Consider the following 25504-nt stretch of genomic DNA (forward strand, 5'->3'; position numbering starts at 1 on the left):
ACCGCAAGGGCCTGGGTAGGGATGTGGAAAACCCCGTCAGGACTTCTAATCACAGACCAGCTTCCTACAGCGACCCCATGTGGCAATAACATGATTTGCAGGAGTAGAAGGTCCTACCCAAAGTGCTTTCCTACTTCCCAGCTTGGAGCCAGGAGCCTAATTGACACCTCCTTTGTGAACTGCATGTGGTCACCACAGGTTTTTTAGACAACTCAGAGGACTAAAGAGAAAGATAATACTGGATATGAGCTCTCAGCTGGCTAATTAGAAAACTGAAAGAGCTATGACCCTTTCATTTTGGAATAATCCATACTGTTGACATGCAATACATACAAAATAATTGGAGAAAGGAAAATAAGAGATGTAGTGGAGCATTTAAATTATTCTTCAGAAAAAGACTCATAAATTCCAATATTAACCCCCCAAAAAAGAAGTACAAAATTCTGAATAGATCAATAACCAAGAAGAAAAAATAAAATAGAAGTTACTGAAGAATTAGCTCCCTACAAGACTCCTGGGTTTTATGCTTTTGTTGGCAAGACTTTTCTAATGTTAAGAGACAGCAGTGTCTATTGTCGTTATTATACAATAATCCCTGCTGCTGCTGCTGCTGCTGCTAAGTTGCTTCAGTCGTGTCCGACTCTGGGCGACCCCATAGATGGCAGGCCACCAGGCTCCACCATCCCTGGGATTCTCCAGGCAAGAACACTGGAGTGGGTTGCCATTTCCTTCTCCAATGCATGAAAGTGAAAAGTGAAAGTGAAGTCGCTCAGTCCTGTTCGACTCTTAGCGACCCCATGGACTGCAGCCTACCAGGCTCCTCCATCCATAGATTTTCCAGGCAAGAGTACTGGAGTGGGGTGCCATTGTTGCATAAGTTATTTCAAAACACAGAATAAAGAAATAATGCACCTCAATTTATGTTGTAAACTCTAATTCTTAAGTCTGGAAAAGAAAATCATAGACCAGAGGTTGCAAATTCAAGTGTTGATAAGCACCAGAAGCTAATATAAATGGGTGAAGTTGACTGATGTGTGAAATGACAGGGAAAAGTGGGAACTATAGGAACTGGAGGGTGTGCACCCCTTATTCAAGAATTCAGAATCAAATGCTTCAAAACACTGCTCTGGTCACATAAACAAGTCCCATGGGTCACCAGTTTGCAGCCTCTGGTATAGGTCAATCTCTATTATAAAATAGATGTAAAAATTCTAAATAAAATACTAGCAAGTTAAACTCAACCTATACTACAATTAAAAAAAAAATCTACTAGGATTGAGTTACATTTACTCTAAGGGATGCAAAAATCTTTTAATATGTGGAAGTTATTTTTATTTTTTTATTTTTGGAAGTTATTTTTAAAACAACCATTATCTTGGGATTTCCCTGGTGGCCCAGTGGCTAAGACTGTGCTCCCGTTGCAGGGGGTCCAGGTTCTGTCCCTGGTCAGGGACTTAGATCCCACATGCCACAACGAAGGCCTGATGCAGCTAAATAAATAAAAATAAATATAAAAAAAAAATAATAAAACAACCATCATCTCACATTAGAAAAACACATATGATTATTTCAATAGATGTTCAAACTTAATACCTGATAAGCAGAGGCCCAAGAATCCAGAGCTGGGTTGTGTGTGACCTGGCCAAAGATTTCCCAAAGGTAGCATCTAGGGGTAAAACCAGGATCATGTCCAGCAGACAGACAGCCCAGCCAAGTGTCAATCCAAAGAACTGGACAAAGACGTAGAAATTAGATAAAGGCAAGAAGACAGGCCCCGTGGAGATGCTTGGGAAGCGTAGCCCAGACACGTTACTGCAGGGACCTCCCTGTGGTCTGGTCCTGAGCCAAGTCTGAGTTCTAGCTGCTGAAGTTAAAAACATCCAGCATCCACATATCATAATATTTCTCCTAAAGCTAAGGTCTAAGGATAGTGCCATCATATGAGAAAAGACATATCACAGAAGCAACCCAGTTAAAACTAAAACTGCTTTCCTGCTCTGTTTTTCTGAGGAGGCATTTTGTATTTTCAAGACTTTCTACTATAAAAGAAAATACACAGAGAAAGTTATAGGGGAACCTGATAGAAGAGTGGGAAGCAATGAATGCTGTATTTTATATGGTCAAATCTAAATCGATCAAGGCATGTTATACCACAATAACCAATTTATCCTATTTTTTATTTTTTAATATTTTTGGCTACATTGCTTCGCTGGGCCCCTGCAGTGCAAGTGTGGACTGCCAAGGAATTACCAATAATCCATTAAAAAACAGTAAAATCTATACGGGTGCTGATAGAGTGAAAAGGAATAAGTCAGGACTCTACACCTCTACTTCATACCACACACACACAAAACTTCAGATGGATTAAAGACTTAAATGTAAGATGTAAAATAAATATTGTAGGAGAAAATATATGAGACCGTATATCTTATCAAGAATCAGAGAGACCCAACCTGAAGAGAAAGTGAGAAGCTATAAAAGAAGAGGAAAATAACTGATTCCAAGAAAAGTTTTCTATTTTTAGATCTTAAAAAAGCAAAATACAGTGATAAGTTGAAGAAAACTTTCAATTTCAAAAGGATGAAAAACTCTTAAAATAGACAAGAAAAAACCAAACAGTGCAATAGCAATAGATAGACTCATGAAGATTATGAAGAAGCAATTCTGGGGAAAGAAAATCCAGTCAAGAAACCAGCTGAGACACTCCTCAGCAGAAAATCACAAATAAACAACTAAGGCACTCACTTCTCACCTATCAGATTAGCAAAAATTCAAGTGATAATAATTGCTGTTGGAAGGGATGCCAGAAAACCATACTTTCATACAATGCTGTTGGAAAAGTGAATTGTCACAACTCTTTGGAAAAGCAATCTGGCAATAGCTATCAGCATTTAAAAGTCCCTTTTCCCCAGTAACCCCATTCTTAGGAAACGCCAGGACTTACTGGTGGCTCAGACGGTGAAGCGTCTGCCTACAATGCCAGAGACCCAGGTTTGATCCCTGGGTCGGGAAGATCCTCTAGAAACACTACAACAGAAGTGAATACATTAGTGCACAGGGATTTGTGTAGAACTATGTAAGGGGGTGGCTACCCACTCCAAGGAAACGCTGTATCAACAGGTGGTTTTCCTGGGGCTTCCCTGGTGGCTCAGATGGTAAAGAATCTTCCTGCAATTCGGGAGACCGGGATTTAACCCCTGGGTCGGGAAGATCCCCTGGAGAAAGAAATGCCAACCCACTCCAATATTCTTGCCTGGAGAATTCCAAAGACAGAGGAGCCTGTCAGGCTACAGGCCATGGGGTCCCAAAGAGTCTGACATGACTGAGGGACTTTGACTTTCGCTTTTCATATTTATTATAGACTTGTGTTAGTCACAAAAACTGGAAATCAAGGGAATGTTCATTCAAAAAAGGAGTGGCATATTATGCAGCCGTTAAAAAAATGGGTTAGACCTGTCCCATCCGTCCTGGGGAAATTTCTTCTATGTGTTTTTGATCAAGGGAGAAAAGCAAGATACAAAGTGTATATAATACGATTCAACTTTTAAAATATAATGACACATCTCACCCCCAAATAAAAAACCCATGTGTGTGTGTACGTGTCTGTGTATATGTGTGTGAACTGCTACAAAAGTGGAAGGAAGAAAGGAAAGAAGGAAGGTAGGAAGGAAACCAGACTGTTAACATAGTGGGGAAGGGGAAAGAAATACTTAAAAGTAAGTTTTTATATTTAAAAACCGTATGTGCAATGTGATGCCATTCATGGAAAATTCTACACATGCAAAGAGATGCGGAAAGGATCGTCCCCAAAATATTAATGACGATTGTCTCAGGGAGTGGGATTGCAGGTGACTTTTATTTTTTTCCTTATTTTTTTCTATGTTTTAAATGTTATATAATGAGTACATATCATTTGCACAATCAGTGGAAAACAGGGCTTCCCTGGTGGTCTAGTGGTTGAGAATGCAGTTGCCACTGCAGAGGATGAGAGTTCATTTCCTGGTCTGGGAATATCCCGCATGCCATGGGGCAACTACGCCTGTGAGCCACAGCTACTGAGCCCAAGAACCCTAGAGCTCACGCTCAGCAACGAAGAATATCCCCCGCTCACCACAAGTAGAGAAAGCCCGAGTACAGCAATGGAGACCCAGCACAGCCAAAAATAAAGAAATACATTTAAAAATCAAAAAAATAAATAAATAAAAAGAAAAAAAGAAAAAAAAATCAGTGGAAAATAAAGTTATTTTAATTGTTGGGTGCAGGGGGACTCTGGACAGGTAGACAGTCCCTGGGAGACCTGATTGAATGAGCACACAGATCTATATCTAATTAACGTATCAATTGCTGGTATGCCAACTGATGTTTTCCAAAATCTTGAAGGGTAGTTTCTCTTAAGTAGCCTGTCATCTGAAACATTGTTTACAATTCTCCCACTTAACTAATGGTGAGGAGTACAACAATTACAAATACCAAAGGGGCAGGAGATAATTAAAGAAGGTTTTACTTGCTGCAAGTGCCATCAAATAACTACATCTCCTGTATTCAGAATTTCCTCACCAAGCTTATCTCCTGGCAACTTCCAAACCCTTTTATCATTGCCTTCAAGCTTTTTTTTTCTTTTAAGCATCTCTTTTTCCAGACCTCTGTGTAGTGATTCTTAAAATCTTCATTATAAATCGTCAACCTTCGCTTTGCTCTTTTGATCATTTCTTTCTCAGGGAACTTGGCTTCACCACCTGGCACGAACCTGGTTATGCTGGGCATGCCCTGCTTCTTATCCCCTTCCCTCTCTCAGTGGACCTGCACGTTTAGGGGAGCGCTGCAGGGGTTCAGGCCTTTTCTATGCCCTGCTTGAACACGCCAGGCTTTCCAAAAATGTTAAGATCAGCTGATGAAACAGGAAGTAGGGCTTCATTTGCTCTTTCTTTCACAATATTCATTGAGCATTGCTGGGTGTCCATCGCCGAGCTAAGGATTCAAAAAAGAGGCCATGATTCCAGAGAAATTACAACCAGGTATGTGGGCAGTGTTGGACTGTCCTGTGCCGGGGAAGCACTTGGGAGGATGCCACGGATGAGAAGGGGAAGTGAAGTAGAGGAGCGGCTGCTAGGGCCGAGCACGCGGGAACAGCACGTGCAAAGGTCTAGTGGTTCTCCAGGTGTGCTCCCAGACTAGCAGCTCAGCATCATCTGGGAACTTGTTGAAAATTCTGAAACTCTGGGAGCGGGACCAGCAATCTATCTTATCTATTTTATCAAATACTGCGGATGATTCTGACACACCCTAGAATTCAATAACCACGACTCAAGTAGAAGTCTGAGGATGCTGAGGATAAGAGGGAGAGGAGAGAGGAAACGAGGCTTCGTGAAGGGCCTCAGATGCCAAAGGAGTTAGACTTTGCCCCGTAGGTGCAGCTTCCAAGGTTTTTAAGCAAGGGCTGTGGCATTTACACAATCGCTCCCAACGCGGCGTTTCTGGGCGCTCTAGCATTCTCTGCGTGCACGAGGGCCGAGAGGGAGTTGGTCTCGGCGAAGCTGAGTTCCTCCACCCCACCTTCACCCCACACCCCACACCAGGCGGCGAGTCAGAGAGGTGAGGCCACAGACTTCTCTGCACTCTGGTTCCATGGGCTTGCCGTTCGGAAGGAGGTGAGAGCACGCAAGAGCTGGGGCACTGACCAAGACAGGCGAGGAACCACCGCGCGAGAGGCCGGCGGCCCGTGGGACAGCTAGCTCTGCGGGCCCAGGCTCCGCCCCTGGCCCACGGGGCGCGGCGTTTCGGGCCTGCAGGCCCCGCCCCCGGCCCCGCCCCGGCGCGCGCCAGGCCCGCCTCCCTCGGGGAGAAGCCGGTTCTGCCCGCGCCCGTGCACGCGCCCGCGGCCGGGTTGCAGGGCTGGGCGCGCGCCCTGCGTCCGGGGCAGGAAGATGGTGGCGAGCGCGCGGGTGCAGAAGCTGGTGCGGCGCTACAAGCTCGCGATCGCCACGGCGCTGGCCATCCTGCTGCTGCAGGGCCTAGTGGTGTGGAGCTTCAGCGTCCTGGAGGACGACGAGCCGGGCGAGGTGCTCCGACGGCCGGGCGGGCAGGCGGGCAGGCCGGGCGCGGGGACGCGCGGGGTCCTGGCGGGGAAACGGATGGCCCCCGCCGGGGAAGTGGGGCACGGGCGGCTTGCGTGTTGCGCACGGGCGGCCGCCTGTCTCGGGGCCTCGGACCCCTGGCGCCCGTTTCCCAGGCGGGCCGGGGGCCCGCGCGCGGGGGCGGTGCGTGACCCGGAGGACGGGCCGCGGGCTGGCAGGGGCCCCGGCCGGGAGGAGCGGGTCTTGGTGGGGTGGTCTCCAGCTCCGCGAGCAGTGAAGGTCAGGCGCAGGTGGCGGGGAGCCGGGCCAAGAGGCGCGGCTGGGCCCGAGCCGGCTTGGAGGTGGGGAGCCCCAGGCCAAACTTTCTGAAGTTGGGAGGGGGTGGGGGGTGTGCGCGCCGTAGGCAGAGGAATGGGGCCTAGGGACCCCGGGCAATCGCGCCGACCCGCCCCTCAGAGGGGCACTGGCCAGTTAAGAAGTGGAGTCTGGGGGTGGAACTCAGTCTGGCAACTGAGGAGAGGGAGGGAGACCCCGAGGGAGAAAACTGGAGTGCCCCTGAGGCGTGGCTTCTTCAACCAGGGGTCTGAACCACCTGCATGGGTCTTCTGGACAGGATGGCAGGGGAATTGAGCTGGTGAATTGGCCTCAGGACATTAGGGAACTGGGGACTGGCCCTCTCTGACCGTAAGAGAATGGGGACAGCAGCAGCTAGTTTAGCAGAGCCCCAGGCCGTGGAGCAGGGCCAGCTGCTATCCTTCTTAGTCCCCAGGCCCTCGTTCTGAGAGTCTCTTGGCTGATGTGGTTTTCCCTGGAGGATTAGACGTGTCTCCCCCAGTGTGATCAGGAGCGTCCAGTGGGGTCTGAGACCATCCTGGAAGGTTGAAGAGGATAAGTCAAACCCTGACGCTAAGCTGTGGACCAGAGGACAGGGCTTCCCCGCCCCCACCCCTGGGTTTTGCTGGACTCTGAGTCAGACTCTCTGTTCTGCTTGCCCCATCCTCTTAGGCCTCTCCTCCTGGCAGGGTGAAGGCCAAGGGAACCCTGATACCCATTTTTCCTTCCTCCATCTGGGCAGTATGGAAGGCCTAGTGTGGAAACTGGGAGAATCGCTGCTTTTGCCTTTTGGGGGGAGAACCAACAGACTAGATGGCGAGGGGAGCTGGGACAGAGTCACATGAGATCGTAACTCCAAAAGGAGCTGAGGTTAGGGGTCAGGGGAGGCTGACTGTGACATCTGAAGGGAGTGAGCTTGTTCTCTGTGGTCCAGTAAGTAGCAGGAAGGTGAAGAGATGATTTTGGGGGCACATGAGACATTCTAACATGGAATGGGGTGACAAGGAGTTAAGGAGCCTTCTGACCCTGGAATATATGTGAGTAGGGGCTGGTGACCACTTTGGGGAGGGGCATGGCAAAGCACCCAGGGCTTCTCAGACCCTCTGCTACATGGCTATGTGAATCTCTGGAAGGGCTGAGAGATTGTTCAGGCCTCAAGGTCTCTGCTGCCCTGCCTCCAGCCTGGGGTGGAGAACTGGTGCAGTGCTTGGGATCCTGCCTCCTCATCTCCTCCTCCAGCTTCCTAGCAGAACCAGATAGGGGAATCCCTGGACCAGAATGGAAAAAAGATCCTTGATAACCTAAAGGTTGTGCAGTCCAAGCAGCCATTAGTGCTTGGAGCCCTTCAGCAGCCACCTCAGGGCAGCCAGGCAGCATAATAAGTATTTAGGAATGTGGGTGCTGAGTTGGACCACCCCACCTCACCATCCTCTGTCCTATTCCAGCCCTGCTCCTGGTGAATAGTGTGACCACTGTCTAATCACCTAACCTCTTTCGCATGCGTCCTCGATGGTATCTGCCCCTCACCCCAGGATGGGAGCAATAATATCACCTCTCTCATTGGTAATGCCTGTGAAGTTTTTGCAGGAGTTGCTGGCACATGCTAAACCATCAGTAAATATCTTATTATTATTTCACTACTGCACAGTGGTAATAAGGACTCATTCATTCATTCATTCAACAAATATTAAGTCCTACTTCATACTAGACACTGTGCTAATACTGGGGATACAGAAATAAATAAAATAGATGATGAGGCCACGGCCCTTGTGGGCAGACAGTCTGCAGGGAGAGACTGACAGTGAAAAGGAAACTCAATAACAAGAGGGCTAATTTAGATAGGTGGTTGGGGACGGCTTCTGCAGGAAGTGGCCTATGAGCTGAAAGTCAGCCTAGGGAAGCAGTAGGCAGAGTTCAGGCAGAAGGCCCTGGGGAGAATGGGCTTAGCTGGCTCCTTTCAAGAAATGGGAAGGAGGGTGTGGTGGGATCCCTGGAAGAAGTTAGTCCAGGGCACATCCTGCAGCCTGCAGTGAGGGGCTGGGGTTTTATTCTAAGTGCAGTGGGAGAGCACTGAAACCAAAGGGGTCTAAGCAAGGAAGAAATGAGACATGCACTTAAGATGCACACTCTGGCCTTGTGTGAGGGCTGGGTTGGAGACCAGAGATGACCATTAACATCCAAAGAGCCATTTTATGGTTTTCCAAGCTTTCACAAACATTGTCTCACCACTTACTTTAAGCACAGTCTGAGAAGTCCAAAAGTGGTGGATCAGCATTGCTGTGTTCTCTGTCTCTGGGACCCAAAGAAGGATTCTAAGGAGAAGCTACAGAGCCAGGAAAGGACTTTGAATTCCTCCTCAGTGAAGAGAGGGGGCCTCGGAGGCCAGAATGCATCCAGGCAGATGTCAGAGGGCCAGTCCCCGTCCTCAGTAATTAGAGGGAACTCTGACTTTGGGGCAACTTTGGGCAACTCCTGTAGGGGTGCAAGTATGAGGCCCTGCTGCTGCACATGTAAACATCCTTGGGATGAGGCAATGGGAAGGGGCTGGCTGCCTGCCTACCAGGGGCTCCCCGCAGTTCCTCACTGCTGCCTTCTGGTCCCCCAGCCCCCTCTGGGATTGTCCTTCTCAGGGTCAGCCAGCTCCTGCTGCAGTGCAGGACACCAACGTGCCCTCTCCTCCCACATCCTTCCCCCACCACAGCGAGCCTGGCCCTGTGCCCCAAGCCCTGCCCTCCTGACCAGCTTCCTCACTCACTGATACTGGCTTCCATCTTGAGAACCCACAGCTCCTTTGCCATCTCCACCCACCTCAACTTGAGAATCTTTCCCTGCCCAGTGTGTGTCCAGGTCTGACATCACCAGTTTACATACACTCAGTTCAGTGGGACTGGCAGCCACCTTTCCTAGGGGCTTCCCATTGCAGGGTGCCCTCCCCAACATGGGTACAGAATAGAGCCTGTTGCCTCCTCCCCACTCTGCCTTCCCTCTTGCAGGTATCTCTTCTCAGATGGAGACAGACATCCCCAGTTCTCACTGGGCACCTCCCAAGAGACCAGAGGGCTGGCTGGATGCCTGGCACAGAAGGCTGGGGTGCCAGGGTATAGGGCTGGGGCTCTGGCCCTAAGGCATCTGCCATGCTCTGACAGAGGAGGAGACAGTGGTTCTAGGGAGGGGAGGGACAGGGAAAACTCGACCCAGTGGTCCAAAGTATCTGAAGGCCTTGGCTTCTCTCCTGACTTCACATTTGACTGCTTCCTAGTCCCCTTTCATTAATATTAGTAAGGATGACAGCCTTTACTGAACGCCGAGCCTGTGCCAAGAGCTTTTCATTCATTCATTCAACAAATATTTACTGAGGGAATTCCTTGGTGGTCCAGTGCTTAGGACTCTGCACTTTCACTGCCAAGGGCATGGGTTCAATCCCTGGTCCGAGAACTAGGATCCTGCAAGCTGTGTGTGTGGCATGGCCAAAAATTTATTTATATATATATATATATATATATATATAGAGAGAGAGAGAGAGAGAGAGAGAGTCTTCCATTGCCAGACATTCTTCTGGGCTCTAGGAATACATCAGTGAACAAAACAACAAAAAGCTCTATCCTCATGGACATTGCATTCTTGTAAGGGGAGAGACATAGAATAGCACAATATAAATACATTTATACAGGGACTTCTCTGGTGGTCCAGTGGCTAAGACTTCCAATGCAGGGGGCCCGGGGTTTGATCCCTGGTCAGGGAACTAGATCCCAGGTGCTGCAACTAAGAATTCTGTGCCGCAACGAAAGATCCCGCATGCCACAACTAAGACCCGGTGTGGCCAAATAAATAAATATTTTAAAAATACATTTATACATATTACATTATATATATTATACACTGTATGTACATTATATATATAATGTGTATATACATTATATAATTATACATACATTATACACGTATATAAGTGCTGTGGGAGAAACACAGTGGAAGATAAGGGGGAGCTGGAGTTTGGCCTTGGCGGCCACAGTGGCCAAGGTGGCCTACTTGAGAAGATGCCACCTGAGCAAGGAACTGGAGGCAGGGGATGTTGGGACATCAGGGGGAGAACATTCTAGGTACAGGGGACAGTGAATGCCAGGTGGGAGGGAGGGGCACTGAGAAAGCCATTACTTTAAGACTGGAGGAGTGTACACATGAGAGGTTAGTAGGAGATAAGGTCAGAGAAGGGAGGGGGTCTGCCAGACACAGCTCACAGTGCCTTTGTAGGTTCATGTAAGGGCTTTGGGCTTTGTCCTCAGAGCAGGAGCCATAGGTGGCTTCAAGCAGAGGAGTAGGGAGATGGGACTCATTTTAAAGGGAACACTGGCTACTGAGAATGGACTATAGGAAACCAGAGTAAGAACAGGGCTTCCAGGCAGGGATGGTAATGATGGAAGCAGTGAGAAGTGACCAAATTCTGGATGTACTTTGAAGGGAGCCCCAACATGTGTACTGATGATGGAGTATGAGGGAAACAAGAGTCCAAGGGATGCCCCAGTGTTTTTGGCCTGAGCAACTTGAAGGGTGGACTGGCCCTTAACTGAACCAGCTAACTGGTCATTAACTGAAGAAGGAGCCGACTGAGGGGAGATCAGGAGCTCACTTTTGGATTTGTGGCTTGAGAGGTCTATCAGACTCCCAAGAGAGGCATCAAGCAGGCTGGCAGTTAGACAACTGAAAGTTCAAGGGAGCCCCTCTAGGCCACCGAGGGAAATTTGGGACTGAGTGAGGTCACCTGGAAAGCCCAGACAGGGAAAGGCCCCACAGTGGCCTTGGGAGATAAGGCAGGGTCAGCCAAGAAGACTGATAAGGCAGAGGCCACACCAGGGGGAACACCAGGGGTGCATTCTGGGGAGGCTGCTTCAGAGGCTGTGGTCCAGTGAGTCTTGCTGCTGGAAGGCCAGGCCAGAAGAGGACTCACACAGCGAGTGGTGAGAAAGAGGGGGGACAGCTCTTTCTAGTTGCAGTATCCCAGGCTCCATCTCTTGGACACTCTTCCCTCCTGTATTTGATAGTTGAGGGAACCTGCTCAGAGAGAGTAGGTAGCTGTGGGGAGTGACAGAACTGAGTGCGATGCCCTGGTGACTCCAGAGCGGTCATATGGAGCCCCTCACTCCTCCGCCCAGCCTGTGCCTCATCCAGCAGACACCAGCCAGACACCCTACTTGCCAGCCAATCCACTGGGCACTGGGGAGATGGAGCTGACACGACAGCCTCTTCCTAAAGAGTTGGTCAGCTAGAAGAACGTCCCACCCTGAGGCAAATGGGACGGCCTCACACATGGAGACTCCGCTAGATCTTGAAGGATGGATGGAATTTGGTCAGGCAGAGAAGCAGGGGGATCACAAAAGAAGGGCAGGGAAAGCTGAACGAGTGTGGCTATGCACACTTTCAAGTGTGGCCAAATCATTAGGGAGGTTCCTAGGTTTGAGAAGAGGCTGCAGGAGCCGGGAAGCAGGGGTGGAGGCTTTCCCTTATCTCCGTTTTCCCTTCAAGAGCCACCCTGCCACAAGGATCGATGAGTCGCCAGCCTGTAGCTGCAGGTGCCTTCACGCCCTGCCTCAGCCTTCCAGCCATGGCCAGACACCTCCTTGGCCACTCCCAACAGTAGTACCAGGGCCCCCGTCTCTAGGCCGTCTTTGCCCTGGAGCTTCCCACTAGCTGGTCAAGGCCCTCTCCAAGCCAAGCTGTTGTCTGAAGCTCTTCCTTCCCCCTCTGCCCAGATGTCAGGCCAGCTTGGCCATCTGAAGGCTTTCCGTGCAGCTGCCTGCTCCTGCTACCTCGTCATCCAGAGTGTGACCCCCTAGGGAGTCTCCTGCACTCTGACTATTAGTCTCTGCTTCCCAGAGAACCCAACCAGCAATGAGGTCTCCGATTTCACCTCTGTCCTCTCCACCAGGCAAGACCCCTTTGCTCTGTTGCAGCTTCAGCACTCCCATGTGGAAATCCTGTAGATGGCAGAATGCTTTTTCCTTCTGAAGAGCATCATCTTGTCCCAGTGAAGCCTGGGGGGGAGTGCTGGATGGGCACTTGTCTGTCGGGTCTCTGCATGTCTCTCTTATTCATCTTCCTATTTGTGGAAAAAGAAAGTGGTATCTGAATCCAGAGGAGGCTCAGTGCCCTGTGATATGTGTGATGGAGGGGATGTGGATGCGATGGTGCCTTGGGGGAGGGTGACATTTCCTCCGCTGGCTGGTCAAAGAGACCTCCCAGCAGAAGTGCAGAGTGCTCAGGCGAACAGAACTTTTCTAGATAAAGGGTGGCAGGGGCTTCTAGGCCTGAGCCAGCAAGAAGCTGAAGGAGCAGGAGCAGGAGGAGATTGACTGTCCTAGTGACTTGTGTTTGCCTATCTTTTGCAGAAAGGAAGGCAGAAGAAGCCACGGCCGCTTGACCCTAGTGAAGGCTCCAAGGACACAGACAGTTCAGCTGGGCGGCGGGGCAGCGCAGGCAGAAGGCATGGGCGCTGGCGGGGCCGCGCTGAGAGCCCCGGTGTGCCCGTGGCCAAGGTGGTACGGGCAGTAACTAGCCGGCACAGAACCGGCCGGCGGATCCCCCCCGGCCCACCCCCAGAGGCCCCAGGCCGCCAGAACCTGAGCGGGGCGGCAGCTGAGGAGGCGCTGGTTGGGGCGGCTGGCTTCCCACATGGAGACACAGGGAGTGTGGAGGGCGCCCCCCAGCCCACAGACAACAGCTTCACGCCCAAGTGTGAGATCGTTGGCAAGGATGCTCTATCCGCACTGGCCCGGGCCAGCTCCAAGCAGTGCCAGCAGGAGATCGCCAACGTGGTGTGCCTGCACCAGGCCGGGAGCCTCATGCCCAAGGCTGTGCCCCGGCACTGCCAGCGGGCTGGTAAGAGACAAGCATAGGCAGAGAGATGGTGGCCCAGGAGGGAGGGCAGGGATCCCGCCCCCATTTCTCAGGGGTGAAAGCCCGGAAGGGCACAGCTCACTGCCCAAGTTGGTGATGAGGGCACTAAGTGGCAGAGGTGGGCCTGGGGCCCGGGAGCATCTGGCTCTACGTCTGGGGTTCCTCCTTTGGACGGCAGGCAGCTCCCTCTGCCCATCTTGCCTCCACCCTGTGACCTGGGGCGGGACCTTACCGATGCCCCTGTTCTCTACTCTCAGGAAAGATGAGCCCTGGCATCCCGTGGGACGAGGTCCGGGCCCAGCAGCCCATGGATGGCCCCCCAGTACGAATTGCCTACATGCTGGTGGTTCATGGCCGTGCCATCCGCCAGCTGAAGCGTCTTCTCAAGGCTGTGTATCACAAGCAGCACTTCTTCTATGTCCATGTGGACGAGGTACCTGCTACGGCCAGGGAGACAGGGTGTCTGAGTGGGGAGGGCAGAGACCAGATCGTCATGGACAGACAGTATTTCTGACTTGCTCAGTGGCCCAGAGATAAGGAGAGCAGGGAATGGGGGAGCAGCCGGCACCAGGTGACTGGCTGCTTCAGAGCTGGAGCCCTAGCCCGTGCTCTGTCCGTTTCATGTCGCTTGCACTCCACCCTGGGGTGGGGCCGGGTTGGGAGGTTGGAATGCTGGGGGTTCATCTTCCACTGCTGAGTTTCCACCACCACCACCCCACCTCCCACAGCGCTCCAACTACCTGCACCGAGAGGTAGTGGAGCTGGCCCGGCAGTATGAAAACGTGCGGGTAACGCCCTGGCGCATGGTCACCATCTGGGGCGGGGCCAGCCTGCTGAGGATGTATCTGCGGAGCATGCAGGACCTGCTGGAGGTGCCCGGCTGGGCCTGGGACTTCTTCATCAACCTCAGTGCCACTGACTACCCGACAAGGTGTGGGGTACTGCTCTGAGCCCTGCAGATGGGAGGTGGGCCTCCTCTAGGACTCGGGGTTCCAGGGTCCCGATGGACTTCTTCCCTCCCCAAAGCCTCATTCTGGGATCTGCCCACCTCAAACATGATTCCTTGGCCCCAGCAATGTTTTAGAGGATTTGTTGTTGAAAGATGATATGAGGGTTGCAAGGGACAACAGATGGGGAGGAGAAGAAGCCAGAAGTCTAAACCAGGATCTTGGGTCAGACAGGAAGGGGTGGAAGGAGGATGGGGTGGTCTTTCTCAGGGACCTCAGACACTCACCACCCCAGAGCACCAACCTGGAGTAGGTCAGTTGGCCAGAATGGCTCTCAGTAAGAAAAGAAGGGGCCAAGGAGTAAAGATAAAGAGTGCTGGAGGGGTGTCTGCTCTGGGCTGGTGACTGAGCACTCTCACACACGCTACGCACATGCCATTTTCTCTCTAGGACCAATGAGGAGCTGGTGGCTTTCCTGTCCAAGAACCGGGACAAGAATTTCCTCAAGTCTCATGGCCGGGACAACTCCAGGTAAGGGGATGGTGGAGGATGCCCTGGTCCTGAGGTCTCGCCACAAGCCCTATACACAGAGGGGCTTGGTGGCCTCAGCTCTGGCTTGCAAAACCTCCAAACCAATCACAGATTGAGGAGTGCAGTGCTGATTCCTGGGAAGATGAGAGCCTGGATTCCACCCTGCAAGAGCCTCAGCCACAGGCCCATGTGCCTCCCACAGGTTCATCAAGAAACAGGGCCTGGACCGGCTCTTCCATGAGTGTGATTCGCACATGTGGCGTCTGGGCGAGCGGCAGATCCCAGCAGGTATTGTGGTGGACGGCGGCTCGGACTGGTTCGTGCTAACTCGCAGCTTTGTGGAGTATGTGGTGTACACAGACGACCCGCTTGTGGCCCAGCTACGTCAGTTCTACACATACACGCTGCTCCCAGCCGAGGTGGGTGACTGGGCCCGCCCCCAGGCGGGGGAGGGCAAGCGGTGGGTTCGATGGCTCACCCTCCACCCTGCCCTGCCACCCGCAGTCCTTCTTTCACACGGTGCTGGAGAACAGCCCAGCCTGCGAGAGCCTCGTGGACAACAACCTGCGGGTCACCAACTGGAACCGCAAGCTGGGCTGCAAGTGCCAGTACAAGCACATCGTGGACTGGTGCGGCTGCTCCCCCAACGACTTCAAGCCGCAGGACTTCCTACGGCTGCAGGTGCTTCCCCGGGACTCCCAGTCTCTGGCCCTTGATAGAGCCTCACTATCCAGACCCTTGATAGAACCTCGCCCCAGCTTTTTGCTGGGTGCTTTCTAGGGTCAGAAACAATCCTGGGTGGTCCGACCAGAGGATCTGGGGGACCCTCACCGGGAGCAGCCCCTGGGGGCAGGGGCTAGACTAGCAGCAGGAAAAACCCTCAGCAGCTGATCTCTAGGCAGTGCTGGGAAAAGGCACCTCCCCTGCTGTGCTCTCTGGGACCTCCAGACCCCTTCACCCTCCTTGCCTCTCCCACTCCAGCAAGTCTCCAGACCCACCTTCTTCGCCCGCAAGTTTGAGTCCACTGTGAACCAGGAGGTACTGGAAATCCTGGACTTCCACCTATATGGCAGCTACCCCCCCGGCACCCCGGCCCTCAAGGCCTACTGGGAGAACACCTATGACGTGGCTGACGGCCCCAGTGGGCTCAGCGATGTCATGCTCACTGCTTACACCGCTTTTGCCCGCCTCAGCCTGCGCCACATCACCACTGCTGCGTCCCCCCTGGCCAACCCACTCTGCAGGTGAGACCTCCTTTTGACATTTTGCAGACTCTCAGGATGTAATGCCCTATAAGGAGGACAATCAGAAAGAGACAGCCCCTCCTCTCCCAGGGAGCCCCCGGCCTGAGGCAGGGAAAAAATGCAAATAAAACGAAGATGGCAAAAGCCAGGCACATAGGATCTGTGGGTGTGAGATCTGGGCAAAGAAAGCACCTGGGGATGGGACTCCCCGAGAGCCCCCTTCCTGGGACTCCAGGCCAAGTCGGGTGTGCTGATGGCATCTCCCTTTCTCCCTGCTGGAACCTTCTTAGGTTTGAGCCCAGGGGCTTGCCGTCCAGCGTGCACCTGTATTTCTATGACGACCATTTCCAGGGCTACTTGGTGACGCAGGCGGTGCAGTCCTCAGCCCAGGGGCCAGCAGAGACGCTTGAGATGTGGCTGATGCCCCAGGGGTCGCTGAAGCTGTTGGGGCACAGTGACCAGGCCAGCCGGCTCCAGAGTTTGGAGGTGGGACAGGTCCTCCCCTTGCCTTCTCCTGTTCCCCAGCAAGACTCAGGGCAGTGGGGAGAGGGACAGACACTAAGGGAGGGCTGAGGATTGGGTGCCTTTCAGGACTGCATTCCTGGGTCTTCTTTCCCAGTGATGGCAGCCTTGGGATGCACAGAGGACATGCAGTCAGCGGGGAGGGGACCGTGGTTCCACTACAACGCAAGCCTGTATTCTACACTCAGGGATTTGCTTCTGTAAGGAGTTGGACATTCCAGTCGGGCCAGAAGATTAGGCTTTTGAGTGTCTCTTTGGTCTCTTTCTTGGAGGCCTTTGCTTCATGTGGGGATGGTCTCTGGGCAGGACTTCGAATCTCATTTCTGCCTTACTGCCCCCAACACTTCAGAGCAGGTCAGAACAGGAGCCTAGAATGAATCTCAGAGCTTATAGAGATGTTAAAGGTCTGAGCCCATAATTTTGCAGAGGGGGAGACCAAGGACCACAAAGAGACAGTGACTGGCCTGAAGTCCCACAGGAGTTAGAGGGGCAGCAGGTAGAGAGGAGGACTTTCCTTCGGCGCCTCCCCAGCTGCCTCCTTCCCTACAGGTCGGCACCGAGTGGGACCCCAAAGAGCGTCTTTTCCGGAACTTTGGGGGTTTGCTGGGACCGCTGGATGAGCCTGTGGCCATGCAGCGCTGGGCCCGGGGCCCCAACCTCACAGTCACCGTGGTGTGGATCGACCCCACCTATGTGGTGGCCACATCTTATGACATCGTGGTAGACGCGGAAACAGAGGTCACGCAGTACAAACCCCCACTGAGCCGGCCCCTGCGGCCAGGGGCCTGGACTGTTCGACTGCTTCAGTTCTGGGAACCTATGGGTGAGACCCGCTTCCTCGTGCTGCCCTTGACCTTCAACCGCAAACTACCTCTCAGGAAAGGTAAGTATCTAGTTCCCAAATGATACCCAGGAGTCAGGCAGGATATGCAGACAGGTGATCCCAAGAAGCTAACCATCAGAGTAGCGGAAGGTAGCAGATTGTGGCTTTGACCATCCCAGAGCCTGCACTCTGGTATCACACTTCCCAGGCAGGCAGACCTGGCTTTAGAACACAGCTCTGACACTTTAATTGGGCTTTTATTCTTGGCAAATTACTTGGCCTTCCTGAGCCTCAGTCTTATTACATGTAAAGTAAGAGAAATACAATTGTTCGAGACCTCCTGGGTACATGGAACATAGATCCACTCAGATTGCTCCAGGGGAAAGGGGGAAATTATTGTAAAAATGTGGGCCTCTCCCCCACAGAACTCAGGAAATGACTCAGGTCCCACTGGGACTCAGACGTGCTTTCTGTCTCTGGGGCCACCCTGTCCCTCATGCTGTGCTCTCTGTATCAGCCTCAGGCTTCTCAATACATGGCCTCTCAGTGCAATGGAGACTGACCAGGGCCCCTCAATCTACAAGTTCCACATTCTTAGGACAGCAGATCTGATGTTGGTCATCTTCCCAGTCTATTGGTAGCCAGGTGGAGAAGGTCACATAGCTGAGGCTGGGAGACAGACTCTAAACTAGGCGTAGGCTGTAGGTTCCTGCAGGGGGCCCAATACAAGTGACTGCCTTCTGGGGGCTATTGTGGTGAATATCTGGGTAAAAGAGGCTGGTATACAGTAGGTGTTCAGTAAGTAGGTAGATGTTTTCTTCCTCCAGCCATGTCCCATCACTGAGAAGGTGGGTCAGAGCAGAGGTAACCCAGAAGAGGACTGGGTCCCGGGTGGGGCAGTGGCAGATCAGAACAGGCACCCCTGCTCTCCCAGGACTCACAGTCTGATGGAAGAGACAAAGGGTGGGGTGGCGGAGGCAAGCTAGACAGCAAGTGCTATTGGAGCTGAGTCTTGGAGGAGCTGATTTTTATAGACAGTGAAGGATATCCTAAACTGAGGGAACATAGTTAGCAGGTGTCTGGTGCATGAGTAGAACAGAGGATGGAGGGGAGTCGGATGCCAAAGGAGGGGGGAAGGAAGGCCGGCAGAGTAAGCAGGGCCCGCAGCCTGAAGGCCTGAGTACTAGGCTTCTTGAGTGCTCTGGAGACCACTGGAGGGGGTTGGAAAGGGGCATGGGCGACACACACCAGACCATTATCAGAAAGTAACCCTACTTCCTAAAGTACCTTGAACCCACTGTTTTATTTAATCCTCAAGTTAGGAATTAAGGGATTACTGTCTTGATTTTATAAAACTAAGTTTTACAAGCACGGAAAGTTCTGTGGATTAGCCTAGTCACTCAGCAAGATGGGACTCAGTGGTAGAGTTGGGACAGGACTGACTGGGGTGCCCAGACCTGATTCCCAGGGTCTGGCCTTCGTGAGATTGTTGGGTGGGGCATGCTTACTCCTGCTCTGCACCTCCAGATGATGCCAGCTGGCTGCACGCTGGGCCACCCCACAACGAGTATATGGAACAGAGTTTCCAGGGCCTGAGTGGCATCCTGAACCTGCCTCAGCCAGAGCCCGCGGAGGAGGCTGCCCGACTACATGCAGAGCTCACGGGCCCGGCGCTGGAGGCCTGGACAGATGGGGAACTAAGCAGCTTCTGGTCTGTGGCCGGAGTGTGTGCCATGGGCCCCTCCGCCTGTCCCTCCCTGGAGCTCTGCAGACTGACCAGCTGGAGCTCTCTGTCCCCGGACCCCAAATCGGAGCTGGGGCCTGTCAAAGCAGATGGGCGACTCAGGTAGCAGGGTGCCAGCCAGCGCCTACGGAAGACCCGGGAAATTGCACCTTACAGATGACGGAGGGCTGTCTCCCTCACAGGCAAGAACCAGAGGCCCAGGCTGTACACCCATGTCAGCCATCAAGAACCCACAGATGGCAGGGAAGGTGCGCATAGTATTTACCACTGAAATGGCTCTGCTGGGGACCAGATGTTAGCAGGAACATGGGGAGAAGGGCTCCAGCTTCCTTACCTTCTCCTCTAATTTTTTTTTTTTTTTTTTTAAGAAAAATGGGTGGTGGGGAATGAACTGGAAACAAAAGATGTGCAATAGGGCCCAGAGCAGCCCCAGGAAGTGGGCCAAGGCTCTGGGGAGCAGGGGCTAGACAAGCCCATCTGCTGCTGCTCTGAAGAAGGCTGGGCCTGCCTCACTCTCTAGGGCCTCACCCCCCAGCTTTGGCCTGTGGTGCTCACGGCTGAGGCTCTGTGGGGCTGCAAGTGCTGTGGCAGGCTCTGGGAGCTAGAGAGCAGGTGATCAGGGAAGCACTGCAGAGCTGGACTCTAATGGGTCAGCCTCTCCTCTTGTAGCCAGGGGACCATAAAAGAGGGGGCGGGGCTGGCCCTAGGGCTTTCCAGCATACCCTGCCCCATGACGGAAAAAACAGGGCACCAGGCCTGCTGAGACCATTGCAGTCTCCCAGGTACCCAGAACTGCAAGCAGGGCCTGGGCTTCTGCCCTGGAGTGGTGAGCCCTCATGAGCGACATGGGAAGAAGACTCCTCCAGGGCTCTCAGAAGAACCTGGAGCAGCACTGTGCCTGAAGCGCAGTGTGAAGCCTGAAATATGCAACAGAAAAAATATATCTCTCTCTCTCTCAGCGGAGCCTCTGTGTTTTTCCTCCTGGGTGTCAGAGAACCAGCACTGCTGGGCCGTCTTCTAAAAGTTTTGGCTGGTACTTTGGCAGAAGGTGGAGGGTCTAATTGCCCCAGAGTGAGAACAGTTTAAAGTCCACCCAAGAGCCAGAAGGGACACAAGAACCCATAATCCAGATCCCTCTTTTATGAGGGGTAAACAGGCCCAGAGAGGCTCAGAGACTTCCTCATTGCCACCCAGTGGGCCACCAGGTGAGCCAGTTGAGTTCTTCAGGGTCCTGACCCAGCACTTCCTCCCTTGCTGCCAGGCCGAGGCAGAGGCTGACTTCTCCGTCTTTGGCATCACCAGGGCCCATCCCAGAAGCCTTTGCTCTGTTTCCTGCCTAGCTCAGAGTTATGCATGGGCAACCTCAAGAACAGAGGCAGCCAGTTCCAGCCAGGACCCGGTGGCTACCACTGCCCCCTTCAGAAGCAGGAGCAGCAGTTGTATGGGTTCCTAGCCGCTGCCTTAGGACCTAGGAGGGCCATATTGGAAAGGTTGGTCCAGCCTCCCTCCTTTTCTCAAGCCCTTTCTCCCTTCCTACTTTCCTGCCATTGTCGGCCATGGCTCAGTATCAGTCCTTCACAGCTTACTTAAGGTGGGAAGAAGGGTGAAGTCTTCTCAGAACCTTTAAAATCACCCTATCCAGTCATGCTGGCCCAGTCAGCTCAGCTTGGGAAACAAAGGGCTCAGTTTGAACCCAGGCTGCCATATGTCAAGTTTTTAAAGCTGCCAGGAGAGGGCACCAGTGTCCACCAATGGCAGTGGTGGGATTTTCCGTCTGTTCAGCCATTGCACTGACCTTGCGTGGAGTATGTCATTTAATCCTCACAACTTTTTGAGGCAGGCAATGTTTAGCAGGCCAGGAAAGTGAAATGAACCCAAAGTCAAAGCTATTAGGTGGTGGCTGCAGGCTTCAGAAGGAAGCAGGAGGACACCACGGCACTCTGTCACTACATTTCTCTTACGCTGCTAAGGCAGGTAAAGAGGAAGAAGGTAACAGCAGGAACTGCAAGGAAATAGTGTTTGGGTTCAACGGCTGAGATGATTGCTTTTTCTGGCTCCTAGTGAACATCTGAAGCTCTGATTTGGTTCTCTAAAAGGTTTTGTTATACATCAACCTTTAGCTCTATTAAAAACCGTGTAATAACTAGGTGTTGAGTATCAGGTACAGACAGCATTTAGACTCTGCTAAAGGTGCACAGGCCAGGCTGTGGCTATGCTGTCATTGGACTGGCACAACTGTTTAAAGAGTCTTATTTTTTGGAACTTAGGTGGGACGTGTCCTGTTTCAGCCCCTGCCACTCCTGTCCAATTACACCAAGTCCAGGTTACTCCGTCACCTGCTGTGAACACTTTGAGCTTAGCTCAGTGGATGGTGATCCAAACTGAGGGTTCTGAGTTGGCCAGTCTGAGGCGGCAGCTCAACACTGGTATGGGTTCAGAGCTCTCCTTGGCAATTCTAATTTGCAGGCTGGCAGAACCAGAAGTCCCCCCAGCTCCACTGATCTGGCTGGTTTGTCTTTGGCCCCTTGAGTTAGAAGCAATGCGGGACCGGGAGTAGGTTTCACAACTCCCGACAGGTTCAGGGGGCCTCCCCAGTCCTCTCCCCTGTCCAGGTCACTGAGGCAAGTTTGAGTGCAGCTTCTCTGACTAAACTCCTGGCTGACTGTTCTCCACCCTCATCCTTCTGTAGGGATAGCTCAGCCCCAAGGCTTGAGCTTTTTGAGGCTTTGAAATATTCCCCTGGTTGGACCCCTGGGGTCAAAATTAGGGTAACAGCCAGGTGGAAGTGTGGTGGGGGAAGGTGGCAGGGCCCCCAGAGCTGCACAAGAATCCCTTTGGAGGGAGGGAAAGAAACTGGGAAGTCTTTCCTGTTTTGTGTCTGGTTTCCAGGACAACCATGGACACCTCTATTCCATTAGAGATGGGAGCAAAGACCAGAGGACAGCCAATTGGCATCTGCAGCCCTGTTAGCTGGGCCACTGGGAAGCAGGGGGTGGGGCAGAGTAGGGCTGGGGGGGATCCCGACTGAGAGGTACATAGATCTGGGTGAGTGGAGCTGCCTTGGCTGTCTTCTGGGGTTAGCAGAAGCCTAGCCTGTTCCTGCCAACCCCTTCTTCTGCAGGTTTTTGAGGGACCCTCGTGGCTGCCAGGCCTGCAGAGTAGAGTTTCATCTATGGGACCCTAGGTCCTGGCATGGTACAGAGCAGGGGCAGAAGCTGAGAACCTAGAAGGCTGCTCACAGACACGCTGGCTTTGAATGAAGCTGCTCCTCTGGATCAGGGTTCCTGGGTTGGGGGTTGGCCCTGTGGGGATGGTGGGTTGTCGGGGTGCAGGGGAAGCCTGTCTTGTGGCTGTCCTTAAGATTAAAAAAGTGCCCTTTCTTGGCACCCCTCTGCCAAGCTGCTCCCCGTGCAGAGGTCACCATGGAGAACAGTCTCCTAGCCTTAGTTGTGGCCACTGGTGAGTACCTCTTGCTGTCCCAAGTCACAGAGTTGGGGCAGATGCACCCTTGGCCCCTCAGCAGAGGCCAGAAGTCCAGCCTCTTCATCTGTAGGGTCACCAAGAGCAAGCCACTTGGGAAGAATGCTGTGTACAGTTGGTATATGAACCCTGAGGTCCCTTTCCTGCTGAGTTCTAGAGGCTGGGTGCCAGGAGTCTGACTTCAGACGCTTGAGCCCTCCCCCCTGATTGAGTTTCTAAGGGTGCCTGCCCCTGCCACAAGCTCTTTCTCCTCCCTGAGTCTGTCCTCTGTAAACGCCCTTACATACATTACCCCTTTCCTGGGCTGAAGGAAGCCAGGATATAGCTGCTCTGTCCTCACAAATCTCTGCCATAGGAAATGGACGCAGCTGCAGAAAGGGAGCTGCCTGCCCACCCACCCTCACCCCGCCCTCCCATTTCCCATGCACGGGAAGCTGATCCTGGTCCCAGCAGGTCATTCCTACCCAACTTCTGGAGTAGAATTACAGTCTGGGGAGGTGAGATGGGTTCGTGCAGGCCAGCCCCAGGCTGAACCTGATGTCTGGTGACTCTGCAGGAGTCCCATGCTGGTGTTTATCATGACCATCCTGCTGAGTGGCTGTACCCACAAAGTCCCAGAGCTGCCCCATCCCCTGCTCTCATCAGTTCTTTAGGAGCCCCAACCAATATGTAAACATGCCTACCCACTAACCCCTTACCTTCAGGGCCTCCTACCCCAATCACCACAAAAGGGCATCCGCGCTCTCTGCTCAGCATGGACGGGGCCTCTGGGTCTACTCTGCGGACACTGATCTTCCGGTCTGGGTTCCCTCTGGGCCAAGGAAGTAGTGTCAAAAAGGTTAACAACACCCTGGCCAGCTCCCTCCCCAGCCACTTTGGCAACAGGACCCTGTACTGGGAGCTGCTGGTGAAAACAATGGTCTTCCCAGCTCTCCAAGCAGTTGGAGGCCCACACTCTCCCAAGGAGAAGCCCAGAGCTAACTTCTGTGGGTGGTGACTACTGTACTGTCAGCCTTCTTCCCCAGTACGGGGCACCACATGGGATGCTGGGTACAAAAAGCAAAAGAAATCTTTGGACCTGCAGCCTCCCCAGTTCCAACCCCAACCCTGAACATCAGACAGAGAAGATGGAGAGGTGAGGACAGGTATTCTCTGACTTTCCCGCAAGTATCATCAGAGCTGGCTGCCAAACTGTGAATGAATGAGCTTGTGGCCAGAAAACAGTGGAATTTATACCTGAGTGCATTTCCGAAATGCTGAGGGTCTGGGCTTTGTGCTTTGGACTGGTGGAGGAAGAGAACAAACAAGATGGGGGGAGGGGCCTGGGGACAAAAAAGGTTTGGGTTCTGCTCTCTTGCTCACTAACCCTAAACCCTGAGCTTCACTCTGAGTCATCTTTCATGGTTCCTAGGATACACCTCTCCCTTTAGCACCATGGGACTACTCCACCAAGGTCCAGGCAGTGGAAAGGTGCCAAGAGGCCCAGGGGATGCAGGTGAGATAGGACCCTTGGGGCTGCCACTTGGGATTGGGGGGGGGGGTGCGGAGAAGTGTGTGCCAGGACCTAGTGGCCAGAGGAAGGAGGGGAGGAAGTGTAGAGAGACTTCTTGGAGAGAAGGGTGCATGGCACTCTGATCTTAGGTTCCTCCTGGTGGAAAGGGCCCAGATGGAAGCTGGAGAACAGCTGTCCAAGCCTGCCTGGCTCCCTCAGTCACAGGGCTATCCTCAGGGTGGTGGGCTTGCAAAGCAGCTACCAGCTACCCCTATGGGAGCCAGCTTCCCTGTCCCACTACGAGTGTTCCAAAGGACCAACAGCAGCAGATGCTCCAGCTGACTGACTGCACAGTGCTTTTGGCTCTGGGCCTGCAGGGAGGTTAATGTTCAGTCCTCCCACCCTTGAGTGCCCTGGAGAACTCAGCATTTTTTCCTTATTACTTTTTAATTGTATGTAAATGCCTAATAGGAGTCCCTGGGACAAGGAAACATCACGGATAGAGAGCCTAGGATTTGGCTAGAGGCTAGAAGCCCCACTTCACCTCTTTGGTAAAGGATGGCAGATCATAGTCCAGCCAAGTGATTTAGCCTGGGCAGGGAAAGTTTCCATGGAGACAAGAGCTCTAAGATTCAACTTGTCTCCAGGAAGGACCATCACTGGGGTAAAGGAGATACAGAAAGCAAAAGCCAAAGAGGGAATACGGAGTGTGAGTGGGCAGGGGTGCAGATGGGATTGTAAGGAAATGGGTAATATCTTTGCTCTACCTCTCCCAGCTGCCATCCAGCTATAAGGAGGCCCTAAGGTCATATCTGCACCACCACCCAACCAGGGCTCTGCTCAACCACCACAGGAAGCAGCCAACTGCTTGCTCAGGGAAACACTATAGGAGGGAGCAGTTCTTCCATCTTGCCCCTTCCTGCTTCTCCAAGGTACTGGCAGGGACAGCACCAAGCCTATGAAGATGCTCCCAGCAATCTCCTCCAGCTGGGCCTTAGTACAAGACCTCAACATACCCTGGGTCACTTTTGCAGGAGGTAGGAAATCTGGGGCCATGCCCTGAGAATCAAGGTGACAAATCCAAAGCAGACCTCCAGAATTAAGACTTCTCTGCCCTCTACCCCTGAAGCTCCTGCCTTCAGGGCAGAGAATAGTCCTTGGGAAGAAGCCACTAACTGTGCAAGTTCTCTCTGGGACTGCAGCCAACATCACCTGCCTCTAACACCCAGGATGACTGTCCATCCCCACTGAGACTTCTTTCTTCACCCTTCCACTCAAGCCAAGATTTTAAAGGTCTTGGGTTGACAATGAAGGCCTGCTCTCAGCCCAGTCTAGGACCAGAATGAGTACTCCTGAAGCCAGATTCTTTGCTGTAGTTTACAGTTTTCAATACACCAAGAATCAGAAAACAATGCCAGCGTGG

At 52.7% G+C, this 25504-nt stretch overlaps 1 protein-coding gene across 3 annotated transcripts; it reads left to right on the forward strand.

Annotated features, from left to right (window-relative positions):
• Positions 1–4074: 4074 nt before the first annotated feature.
• Positions 4075–20067, forward strand: XYLT2 (xylosyltransferase 2). Of its 3 annotated transcripts, none has more exons than XM_040245689.1 (11): positions 4075–6059; positions 12791–13280; positions 13556–13731; positions 14027–14229; positions 14696–14776; positions 14979–15195; positions 15281–15457; positions 15758–16020; positions 16311–16506; positions 17092–17425; positions 18893–20067. In XM_040245689.1, exons 1-11 carry the CDS (start codon positions 5925–5927, stop codon positions 19213–19215), a joined length of 2595 nt encoding a protein of 864 aa, XP_040101623.1. In that variant the 5' UTR covers positions 4075–5924; the 3' UTR covers positions 19216–20067. The 3 variants fall into 3 exon arrangements, with proteins under 3 accessions (XP_040101623.1, XP_040101625.1, XP_040101626.1); XM_040245691.1 differs by having other exon boundaries at positions 15970–16020; positions 16372–16506; XM_040245692.1 differs by lacking the exon at positions 16311–16506 and having other exon boundaries at positions 15970–16020.
• Positions 20068–25504: the final 5437 nt, after the last annotated feature.

The sequence above is a fragment of the Oryx dammah genome, unplaced genomic scaffold (assembly GCF_014754425.2).
Source record: "Oryx dammah isolate SB20612 unplaced genomic scaffold, SCBI_Odam_1.1 HiC_scaffold_8, whole genome shotgun sequence".
NCBI lineage: Eukaryota > Metazoa > Chordata > Mammalia > Artiodactyla > Bovidae > Oryx > Oryx dammah.